The following is a 12,788-nucleotide window of genomic DNA, read 5'->3' as shown; positions in this document are numbered from 1 at the left end:
GCCTTAATGGAAAAGTGGCCCCAATTATTTGATGTATAATTAGTACAGCTGTGAAAAGCTATAAGAAAAATATTGAATATTGACGATGAGGATGGGAAAAGGATAGGGAGTCCTGGAGGAGGGAGATAGCAAAGTGATAGAAATTGTAGGGGGGTGGGGCATCATAGGGCAGGAAGAAGAGGAGGAATCGCAGGACAGGGAGAAGAGGAGAAAGAAAAGGAATTATACAAATAGAAAGGAGAAATAGGAGCAGGGTGCATTCAACCTCATAGGGAGAGTGTGGCGCAGTGGTTAAAGCTACAGCTTCAGCACCCTGGGGTTGTGGGTTCAAATCCACACTGCTCCTTGTGACCCTGGGCAAGTCACTTAATCCCCCATTGCCCCAGGTACATTAGATAGATTGTGAACCCACCGGGACAGACAGGGAAATATGCTTGAGTACCTGAATAATCTCATGTAAACCATTCTGAGCTCTCCTGGGAGTACGGTATAGAAAATTGAATGAATGAATAAATAAATAAATTATATTTCTGCTGATACTGATTCCTTCTATCACACATTCTCACTCACACCCTCCATGGTTTTTTGTTTTGTCATTGTGGATGATTTTTAAAAAAAATAATTGAATATGAATTTTTCTTTTTATTTAACCAGGAAAGAGTTCAGAAGACATTCCCCTATCCTATTGATAAGTGGGCAATAGCAGATGCACAATCTGCCATTGAGAAGCGGAAAAGGAGAAGTCCTCTCCTCCTGCCAGTGGAAAAAATACATCCTTTGTTAAAGGTAGGGATCAAGAAACCATTCTGCTTGCATTTAGTATTTGGAAATGGGGAGAGAGAAGGAAAGTGAGTTTGTATAATTTTGATGCAAAAACAATGCTTCTTTAATGTCTAAGCTGCATCATACTACTACTTAGATTTACCATATTTTCTAAGTCAAAAAAGAGGACACTTGACCTCACCCATGCCCACCTCCTGTCCCACCCATGATGCCCTGCCTTGCCTCCTGTTTGTCTCCCCCTATAATGACCGCCCCCGGCATCCTGCTAGTCTCCCCCCATACTGTTCCTCCCCTCTGCACAGCCTCTCTCTCTCCAGCCTCCCACCTGGGCCAATCTGGGTCTGGCTCTCATGAGTCTTCCCAGTCCTTAGTATCTTCTCCAGCGTTGCAGTTTAAAAACTTTGGGCAACTGATAGCATTAGTAACATGATCCTTCTGCCTTCAGCCTGCTCCTGAAGTCTTCACTCTATGGCAGCCCGCCTTCATGGGAACAAGAGGTGTTGCAGAGTGAAGGCTTCCGGGGCAGGCCGATGTCAGAAGGATCTCGTTGCTAAAACTGCTGGCTGCTTGAAGTTTTTAAATTGCAGCGCATGAGAAGGTACTAGTGACAAGGGAGACTCACGAAAGCCAGACCTGACTCCAGGATGGGGGCTAGACTGGAGAGAGTGAGGATACTGTCAGGATGCCTGCACAGTCTAAAAAGAGGACATGTCAAGGTAAATCTGTCTGGTAACCCTACTACTACTAATAATTTCTATAGCATTGCTAGACGTGTGCAGCGCTGTACATTCAACATGTAAGAGACAACCCTTGCTCGATAGAGCTTGCAATCTAATTAAAATGGACAAACAGGACAAATAGGGGTTAGAGAATTATCATCCTGGTGGGTTGTACTTCCTACCTTTTAGCGGATGGAGGTAGAGAAACCGTCTTTTCCCAGTGGCATCACTGGTATAAAGGGCTGATGCTTTGTGGAAAATGCTAGTACAGTGGACCCTTGGTTTACGAGCATAATTTGTTCCAGAAGCATGCTTGTAAACCAAATTGCTCGCATATCAAAGTGAGTTTCCCCATAGGAATGAATGGAAACTCGCTTGATTCGTTCTCCCCCTAAAGCCACCGGTGCTGCTTCACCTTATCCCCCCACCCTTGAGGCCACCGGCGCTGCTCCACACCCTCCTGAGTACGCATTGCCCACCCGTACTGGCATTGCCTCCCCCTGCTCGCATAGTGCGCCCCCCCCCACGATCCGGCATCCCACACCCACCCAAACACCATCCCTTACCCCAATTTGGCACCAGCACCAACGCACAGGACATGCCGTGCCCGAAGATCCTCCCTCTTGGCTGGGCTGGGCCTTGAGCATCTGCTCATGCTCAAGGCCTTCTGGTTCTCGCTCGCTTTTAAATTCTGGTGGTCCAGCGATGTATTGGCAGGAGCAAGCTTTCTGTGTTCCTGCCCCTCCCTTGCTGGATGGCTGCCTCCTCATTATGTCGGGGCCAGGACTGGGTGCAAGGCAGGGCAATTGAATATAAACTTCCTGGTTATATTTTCCTCCTTTTTTTGGCAGGGGGGGAAGGCTATCTCTGTTTATAATCAGATCAGTTTATATTTGAGTATACAGTATATGGGTAAGAGCCATGGCAACTTCTATTGCACATTTACGCTTCACTTAAATTCAAGACATTTGCAAAGCGGCCACTTGGTCCTCAGTCCACACATTTACTTCTCATTACTGCTTAGATCAACATTCTAGTTGAGATAGTCAGTTTATAGACATATACATATAGACATAGACATATTATAGACACGCATCAGACTGGTTTTGTTGTTGAAAGGCATTCCTCTAATAACTCTAGATTATTGTTTCATATGTTAAATTTATCAAAAAAAATGGATGAACCAGCTTTTACAGTTTCATTGGATGCAGAAAAAGCGTTTGATAGGGTAGAATGGAATTTTATGTATCAAGCTTTAGAGTGGTTTGGTATAGGTTCTGGATTTATACAAATGGTAAAAACATTGTATAGCTTCCCGATTGCAAGATTAAATATTAATAATAGGTTATCTGAAGGTTTTAAATTGCAGAGGGGAGTTAAACAAGGTTGTCCTTTATCTCCTTTGTTATTTGATGTTGTATTAGAACCCTTATTGTTAGCAATACAGCAAGCAAGGGGGATACAGGGTATTCCATATTCTGATATGGAATATAAAATTTCAGCATATGCGGATGATATTTTACTTTATTTGAGAAATCCAGAGTCTACCTTATCTTGTCTATTAGAATTAATTGATATGCTTGGTAAATTTTCAGGTTATAAAATTAACTGGAGTAAGTCGGAAATTATACCTTTAAATGTTCATTGTGTAAAAGGACTATTTGATGATTTTCCGTTCATATGGAAGGAAGAAGGATTTAAATATCTTGGCATTCAAGTTAAAAATACAATTGAAGATACTGTAAAAGAAAATGAAAAATTTGTATTAAAAAGAGTTACGGAGTTGTGTGAGCAATGGAACCCATTACATATTTCTTGGTGGGGGAGAGTTCAAACTATTAAAATGATGATGTTGCCTGTAGTTTGTTACCAAATGAGTATGATACCTATTTATTTTCAGGGGTCCTTTTATAAAAAGCTTAATAGCATTTTAATGAAATTTCTTTGGCTTGGTAAAATACCTAGAATAGCTTTAGTAACTTTGCAAAAATCAATTAAGGAGGGAGGGGTAAATTTTCCAAATTTTTATAGGTACCATCAAGCCTATATTTTACGTCAGGGTATGTATTGGATCCTCCCAGAACTTATAGATAATGCACCGGATTGGTTGTATTTGGAATGGCGCCTTATGTTTCCCCTAAATTTAGTTCATCTTCCAAGTATCAACATGCCTAGAAGATACAGAGAAAATAAGATATTAATGGATACTTGGAAAACGTTGAGGTTTATTAGTAAATTAACACCTATCCCAATAAACAAGTCAACTAATCAGTCTTTATGGATAAACTCCAAGATCAAAATTGGCGGAGCTCAAATCCTTTGGAAGAACTGGATTATTGCAGGCATTCGGTCTCTAAATGATGTTATTTCAGAAGGTAAACTGCTGGAATTTCCACAATTGCAACATAGATTTGGTCTTAGTAAAACACAAAGTTTTAAATGGTTGCAATTGAAGCAGGCCATTCAGGTTGGGTTCCCTGAATGGAAAACATTGAATAATCAATATAGTTTAGAGTTCTTATGTTTCCAAGCAGACTTCCTAGGGCATCAAGCCGCATTATAGTATAAATTAATATCTGGATATTTGAATAAAAAACCAAAAAATGGTCTAAGAGATATTTGGAGCATTGAGATTAACCCTTTCAGGACCAAGGGACATATTTGTCCCATAACTTTAAAATCCTATAAATTTTGATTGGGATAGTCTACAGTTCTAAATTTGATATGTACGGATTCCATATGATACTGCCTTTATGTAAACAAACTGGTTCCGACATTCATTCATTAGCGTTGTTGCCAGATTGACGAGAAGATTCACTTGCCACACTGTCCATAAGCCAGAAGTGTGATTTTTTAAATAAAAATAATGATATTTCACAAAAAAAAATCAATTTTTTGGCATCTGCAAGCCCTTTTTACCATAAAAATGTCGTCAAAACCACAAAAATTGGCCTACGATCCTTATGGTCCTGAAAGGGTTAAGCATCAAATTACCGTATTTTCACGTAGATAACGCGCACCCGTGTAAAACGCGCACACGGGTATAGCACGCGAAAAACACAAATTTATGTACAGAAATTTTTATATACCGCGCATACCTGTATACCGCACATGCTGCCCGACTCTCCTTTCGCCTGCCCCGACTCTCCTCTCCCCCTTGAAGTCCTGTCCCCTCCCTGAAAGCCTGATGCCCCCCCGACGTCTGATTCAACTCCCCCGCAGGACCGCTCGCACCCCCACCCCGAAGGACCGCTCGCACGCATCCGCACCCCCACCCCGAAGGACCACTTGCACGCACTCCCACCCGCACCCCCACCCTGAAGGACCGCTCGCACCCCCACAGCCTCCCGACCCCCCCATCATGTAGAAGCTCCTACCGGTGCCCTGCTGCTTCCTCTTGGCGGTCCCGACTCCCCGACACGATCTGGGCAAGAGGGAGCTCAAGCCCTCTTGCCCCAGCCAACCGCGGCACCCCCGACACGATCGGGGCAAGATGGAGCTCAAGCCCTCTTGCCCCAGCCAACCGCGGCACCCCGACACGATCGGGGCAAGAGGGAGCTCAAGCCCTCTTGCCCCCCCCGACTCCCCGACACGATCGGGGCAAAAGGGAGCCCAAGCCCTCTTGCCCCGCCGACTCCCCAACTCCCCGACAACTTCGGGCCAGGAGGGAGCCCAAGACCTCCTGGCCCTGGCGACCCCCCCCCCCCCGCTAGTTGTTCGGGCCAGGAGGGAGCCCAAACCCTCCTGGCCACGGCGACCTCCTACCCCCACCCCGCACTACATTACGGGCAGGAGGGATCCCAGGCCCTCCTGCCCTTGACGCAAACCCCCCTGGGTGATGGGGGGGGGGGGGTCGGGAGGCTGTGGGGGTGCGAGCGGTCCTTCAGGGTGGGGGTGCGGGTGCGGGTGGGAGTGCGTGCCAGTGGTCCGTGGGGGTGGGGGTGCGTGCGAGCGGTCCTTCGGGGTGGGGGTGCGAGCGGTCCTGCGGGGGGGTGAATCGGACGTCGGGGGGGGGGGGGGAACTATGTAAAAAAAATTTTGTACAACGCGCTCACGCGTATAACGTGCAAGGGTATGTGCGGTACGTAAAAACCACGTATAACGCGCGCGTTATATGCGAGAAAATACGGTACTGCATCTCATTGGCCACTAATTTGGTCTTGGAGAATGAGATGTACAGTGTCAGCATCTATGAGACAAACTTGGTTCTTTTTATTACATAGAGCATTTTGGACCCCTACACGTTTGCAAAAATTAGATAGTTCTAAGTCCAATAAATGCTGGCTCTGGAACCTGGGACATTGGATCATTTACTATATCATTGTCCCTACATTAAAAGTTTTTGGAATGCAATTTGGCCACAAATTAATAAATTGATGGAAAATCATGTAGCAATATCATATGATACAGTGTTGTTTGGAATGATGAATAGGAAAAAAAGTCAAATTTCACCAGAAAATAACAAGCTCTTATTAGTCATGACAGGGGTTGCTATTCAACATATAACCAATAACTGGAAGAATCATAGAAACCTTAATTATACATTTTGGTGGAATACAATTTGTTATATATTCAAAATGGAAAGAGCAATAGCAATACAAAGAGGGACATATCCTAAATTTATAAAAATATGGGGGCCATTGACAAAATATTGTAGTGAATGAATAGTAGGATTTCTCTTCTTCTTTTCTTCTTTTCGTTGTCTTCTTTATGGCACATATGGAGGGGGGGGTAGTGAAAATAATTTTATATAACATGTTAAAATATGGTATACAATATGTATAAGATGATTGGAAAGTACTTGAAAGGTGGGGGGTGGGGGAGGGGATAAAAATATGTTTAGAATATTATGTAATAGATATAAAAGTGATATTGTGTATTCTTTAGTTGTAATTCAATATTTTGTACACTTCATGTAAAATATGAAAATGAATAAAGAATTTAAAAAAAAAAAGAGATAGTCAGTTTGGTTAGGCAATTTTTAATGAGTTTGCTGTTATGTTTCCAGGAGATCCTTGGCTATAAGATAGACTATCATGTGTCACTTTACATTGTGGCTGTTCTGGAGTACATCTCTGCTGACATTTTGAAGCTAGCTGGTAACTACGTGTTCAACATTCGACACTATGAAATATCCCAGCAGGATATTAAAGTGTCCATGTGTGCAGATAAGGTAAGACTCCATTCATGGTTGCTGTTAAGTTTAAATCACTATTGATATTTTCTTTCTTGCTGTGAAATCTATTGTATTACTACTCTTGTCAGCAAGTTTCTCTTGCCCTCTTACTACTAGTAGAAGATGAAAAGAATAGAATAGAGAAGTCCTTTGTTTTAAAGTTACCATATTGATCTCCAAGTTGGGTGCTCTGCTTCTTGGGTCGGTTGGGGGGAATTGTAGTCATTGGTTTTAAAAGGGTGACATCTAGTGGCTAGATTCCTGATTCTCTGCCCAGGCAGTCACCACAGTAACCAGATCAGGTATGTTGTGGTGGGTGAAGGATAGAGGTGGGTGTAAAATGGGGGAACATCTCCAGATAGTTTTAAAGATATTTCAAAAAGCCCTTAAAGCTTATTTATTTGAAAGATAAGTAATAGGTGCTAGCTGATAAGGATTTTATATGTAGATTTTAATATTAGATGTGCAGTTTCCTTTGTAATTCCTGGTTATGACCATCTCTCTTTAGTTGCTGTAAATCACATTGAACTCCTGTTTGGGGTACATTAGTGATTCATAAGAACTCATGTAATTGTAATTGAAGAGGTATAGCACCTTATCCTAGTTCTAATTTCAGAAGGAAACTACTAAGTCAATAAATAATAATAAAAAAGTCCAAACAACTATGCCAGCCCTTGACGGCGTCTAGTTCTTTCTTGCTTGATTTCTTTTAAGTGAAATTTATTCCCCTATTTTACAAAGCCGCACTAGCGTTTTTAGCGCAGGCTGCCACAGCTCTGACGCTCTCAGAATTCCTATGAGTGTCCAAGCTGTTACCGCACTGGCCGGCGTTAAAAACGCTAGCGTGGCTTTGTAAAGGAGGGGGTATATCTTGTATATCTTTAACATTTAGCCGCGTTTTAAAGGTAGCCTATGTGTTGAATCATCAGAACACTGAATGACAAAACTAAGCTGATAAGTTGTTTGTTGTTTTTTTTTATGGGGAAGGGGTGTTGTGGCTAGAAGTGGTAGTTGCTTAGATCAATGCAGAGGGTCCACTCTGTTGGTAAAATGCAGAGCTTTAGGACACATGGCACCAGCTGGATCCTTAGCTTTGTTACTGCCCTGGGTGCCATTGTGTCTAGCCCTAATCCTAGCTGCTCTTATTTCATTCTGTGGTGATCTAAGGTAATGTTTCCTAACTGTTTCAAGTCAACTGAGTACCCCCGAGCTCTGAGTGGCAAAGATTTTGAAATGGATATTTTTTTAACGTTAAATAATTAACTTACTAGGCAACATACATAACAAATAAGGGTTTCAAGTTTATTTAAAATTTGATTGATCGCCTAATCATATATTCAAGGTGTCGCACAATTCTAAAAACCGTTTATAATAATATACAGGGGAAGAAAAGTTCATATAGCAAATACATGACTTTCAAGACAGACAGGACCAATACGGGAAGTGGGATAGGAAATACATATAATTGGAGGCAAATGAGACAATCAAGGAAAATTACAAAAGGAGGGATTTTTGGTTTGGTTTTGTTTTTACGATGTCTAGCAGTCAAAAGCATCTTTAAAAACAAAGCATTTCAACTGACTCTTAAATCTGTCAATATTTCTTTCTTCCCTTAAGTAGATTGGCAAAGAATTCCACAATTGGGGGGCTACGACTGAAAAAATGTATTGTCTTCGTGTGTTAATAGTTTTAAGTGATGGAACGGTTAGCAAATGTTGGTCATTAGACCAAAGTATTTCTAGTGGTAGGCGTAGTAAATTAGAATCCTGTCGATGAAAGCTGAAGACTTATTAGAGCTGAGCCCTTAAGTGTTAACAGACATATTTTGTAAATTATTCTATGCGATACTGGGAGCCATTATGAATTTTTTGAGAAGTGGTGAAACATGGTCAACTTTTTTGCAATTCATGATGATTTTAATAGAAGCATTTTGAATTAGCTGTAAATGCCTGATCTCTTTTTGAGCAAATACCTTAAATAAGATGATTACAGGTAATTGATTTTAGAAATGATTCAATGAATGGAATTAATATGTTTAAGGATTTTGGTTCTAACCATTTTGAAATTGAACGAATTTGCCGTAACAAAAAAAATGTTGCTTTAACTATACTGCTGATATGATCGTGGTAAGACAGTCTCTGATCAAATATGACCCCTAAAATTTTGATAGTGACTGCCTGAATAGTAGCACCTGTAAGGGTAATGGGGTAGTCCTTCTTTCCACAGAAAAAGCATCACATTTGATTTGGTAATGTTGAGAGTAGCAAACCATTGATGTATTTGCTCAAGTTTCTTGATAATTGATACAGTTTCTGAAAGATTCTCAATATTGTTGAATGACGTTTGCATATGCAAACACATTAAAGGCAAAGGGACATTGGCAAAGGGTCATTGGAGGCACAAGGAAAATATTAAACAGGAGTGGCGAAAGGATAGACCCTTGAGGAATTCCATAGTTTAAGAAATTTTCCTTGAAATTGCATTATTAATGAAACAGTGGCAGATCTGTTTTCAAAGTAGGAGCAAAACCATGCAAGAACGTGTTTAGTGATACCAATAGCTTCAAGGCATCCGAGCAGGAGGTCATGATCCACAATATCAAATGCAGAGGAAAGATCAAGAGAAATTAAAAGCACAGACTTGTGATGAACCAGATGGTAATGTATAATGGTAGACATGCCTGTTAGTGAATGTTCTCTGGAGTGATATTTGACTTTTCTATAAATTCTGAGATTTGAGTGAATACGACCTTTTCTGTTAGCTTTGCTAAAAATGGAATATTGGCAATGGGTCTATAATTAATTTTTTCGCTTGGACTAATTTTGTAATTTTTAATAATCGGCCGAATAATTGCTTCTTTCCAAGGAGTAGGCAGAATACTTGTAAACTTTCCTTGACTAACGGCCTCTTTTACAAAGCTGCGCTAGCGGCCCCGAAGCCCATATTGATTTAAAGGGCTTCGGGGTTGCCATGTGGCAGCCACTAGTGCGGCTTTGTAAAAGAGGCCATAAGGACCAAAAACAGAGAATAAATGCTTAAGAATCAAAGGTGGAATTGACTCTACTTGAGATCCTTTAGTGTTAATATTTTGAATGTGGCGTTCAATCTCTTTAAGACTAGGGAAATTGAATCACATGCATCTTGCTAAAAGAGGAATTGAGTCTTCAAGCTGTATATCCAGAATTGATGATTTGACGTGGGTCAAAGTTTTTCTGATGTTTTCCACTTTCTCTATGAAGTAGGATGCAAGCTCTTGAGCTGTAGGCAAATTGACATTTGGATTTGTTTGTTTTTGAGACAGACAGTTTATTGATTTCAATATTGAGTAGAGAGCTGAAGAATTTTTAGCTTTATCTATTTGGGCATAATAGTATTTCGTTTTTGGGAGATTAATTTTTAATTTGTAGAAAATTGACTGTTCCTTGAATTTATCTAATTAAGCCAGAGTTTTTTTTCTTTCTCCATCTACATTCTAATGGCCCTTAATTGTTTTTTTTAATATTGGCTAGTTATACCGTAACCAAGGATTAGAGATTTTTCCGAGGCGAGATTACTCTAGTCTCGATTGGGGCTACTTTATTCATAAAGGCATTTGTTGCGACTTTCCATTGGTCTACTTGATTGTTTAGAGTAGAAGGATTAGTAGAAGGATTAGGAACTAAAAATCAAGGACAAAATTTGATGATATTGTTTCGCAAGTAAGTTTTACTCAGGTCACGGTATTTGATAGTTTGGGGCATAGTGTTGAGGTTGGCATGCATAATTGTGTGATTCACTGAAATAAGATGATGATCAGACCAAGGGATGGGCCAGTTAGGACACAAAGAGTAATTAGAAGAAGCAGAGTTGGGAGTTAGAATCATGTCTATTGTATGTCCCCACTCGGTGTGTTGGGTCAGTCACTAAGGGCAGTAGATCAAGATTATTAATATGGGTAAGCATTTCCAAAGTTGATGGTATTGTCACGATCATTAAAATGAATATTAAAATCTCCAAGAATCAAAGGGTGCGATGTAGAAGAACTGTATTCAAAGAGAAGAAATTGTAAGTTAGTAAGTTCATTGTGATTGACTGGAGGGGGTAAGTAAAGTAAGAGAGCATCTATTTTAGGTGTTGAGTTAATTTTAAATTGAAGGAATTCAATGGTAGAATTAGGTGGTGAGTATTCAATGTCAATAGACACAGAGTCACGCGAGATAACTGCAAGCTCTCCTCAACGTTTTTGTATCTGATGGTTGTAAAGAAAAGAGAAACCTGGTGGACATGCATAGGAAAGATAAGCTTCTTCCCCGTCGGAGAGCCATGTTTCAGTTAGGCATAGAAATTCGAAGGAGTGCTGTGTTAGTGTCCCTGATTAAATGATATTTGGACTTAATAGAACGTGTGTTAAGTAGACTAATTTTAAGTTTTTTTAGATCTGGCTCCCAGGAAGCGGGTAGTATGCCTGAGGATGAAGGTATTCTATGAATTAATGAGGATGAATTTACTGAGAGAGGGATTTCTTGTAAATTTGTGGGTCAAGGGGTAGATGTTCTGGTATTTTTGCAGGGTTGGTGACCCCAATGAACCGGAATAAAGGAGAGTTTGAGCAAACATATTAACAGGAAAAGTATGAGTAAAAATTGTGGCCAGTAAACTAATTAGCATAAATAAAAAGAACCTATAAGAGGGTTTGACGAATGAAGTCCCCAAAGATTGCGCAACATACAAACATATAAAGATCACTGCAATTAGTCAAAACACATTTGGCAACTGACCAAAACACAGTTGGCATGATCTGATATATTTCAGTCTCATTTAAACTGTGGTGCCCCTTGACAGGTGGTGTGTTTATTTTTACAAACAGAGTGAAAATGAACAGTGAGAATTAGGGCTCCTTTTTACTAAGCTGTTTTTAGCGCGCGCTGCCCCCTGCGCTATGCAGAAAAACTACGCCAGCTTGGGCAAGTTCTTCACTTTTGCGAAGTACAGTACAGTCAAACCTCGGTTTACGAGTTTTGCAAGACAAGCAAAACACTCCAGCAAATTGTAATTCGCAAAACGAGCATTGCCTTGCAGTACGAGCACATAAATTTGATTCTAACCTTAATTGGTAATGTGGATTTCCTACCTGCTATGCTCCGAATCTGTCCTGATGAGGGTGATTGACTTTGAGGCCCTTCAGCTTTTCCCTCATTGGCAGCTGTGGGGCTCCGAGATCAGTTTGGTGTCTCTGCTTATTGATGGGGCTGTGGTATGCCTTAGGAGTCTGGTTGTGAGTTGGGGACCTGGAGTGGATGCCGGAGCTGTGATTCGCCAGTGGTGGGTTTCACCTTGATGGATCTTCTGTGGCCCACTTTCTCTCCTTGGCCTGCTGCCTTCGGTCATTCCGCCCTCCTGCCTTCTGTCTCAGACTGCTTCCTTTGGCTTCTTTGGGACTTTTGCTTCAATGAACCGATGGCCAGCCTTTTCCCTTCTGACCCTGCTGTTTTCGGTTGCTCCTGGAGCTGGGCAACGGCACCTTCCCCTGCTTGCAAAGGTAGTCCTGTTGTGGTGGCCAAGCTACCTTAATAACTGATTTCAACTCGCTCCCCGTTTATTTTTCTTTTCGTCTTTCTTTTATTTATTTTTGTTCTTATTTAATATTTATTTCCATAACTACAGTTGTATTAAAGGCCTGCACTAAAATGTAATTAATTTGACAGTTAATGAGAAGATTTCACATGAATTGTTCGAGTTTCCATTATTTTCCTATGGGGAAATTTGATATATAAGTGCTTTGGATTACAAGCATGCTTCTGGAATGAATTATGCTCTTAAACCAAGGTACCACTGTACTTTTGTTTTATCTTTTTACAATTAGATTCCAATAAATAGACACTTTTCTCACACATGTCACCGGCCCTCAGCCTGTCTGCTTTTTCTTGCTCTCGCTCTCGGGCTCCTTTTAGCAAGCCGCGCTTGCGGTTTAATGCGCGCTAAACTGCCGGCCGCGCTAGCCGCTACCGCCTCCTCTTGAGCAGGCGGTAGTTTTTGGCCAGCGCAGGGGTTAACGCGTGATGAAATGTCGCGCGCATTAACCCTGCTAGCGCAGCTTGATAAAAGGAGCCTGAGAATGAGAGCAAGAAAAA

The 12,788-nt window shown here is 41.1% G+C and overlaps 1 protein-coding gene across 2 annotated transcripts in view; it reads left to right on the top strand.

The window, feature by feature from the left end:
* The window catches only part of SOS2 (SOS Ras/Rho guanine nucleotide exchange factor 2), a 292,583-nt gene that overhangs the window by 85,033 nt on the left and 194,762 nt on the right, over positions 1 to 12,788 (top strand). For both annotated transcript variants that reach the window (XM_033951288.1, XM_033951289.1), the window contains 2 exons: positions 655 to 786; positions 6,511 to 6,675. In XM_033951288.1, coding sequence (XP_033807179.1) covers positions 655 to 786; positions 6,511 to 6,675 — 297 coding nt within the window. The remainder of the gene's footprint in view (positions 1 to 654; positions 787 to 6,510; positions 6,676 to 12,788) is intronic.

The sequence above is a fragment of the Geotrypetes seraphini genome, chromosome 7, assembly GCF_902459505.1.
Source record: "Geotrypetes seraphini chromosome 7, aGeoSer1.1, whole genome shotgun sequence".
Classification (NCBI taxonomy): Eukaryota; Metazoa; Chordata; class Amphibia; order Gymnophiona; family Dermophiidae; genus Geotrypetes; species Geotrypetes seraphini.
The sequence above is the reverse complement of the archived record's forward strand: the minus strand, read 5'-3'. Positions and strand labels throughout refer to the sequence as shown.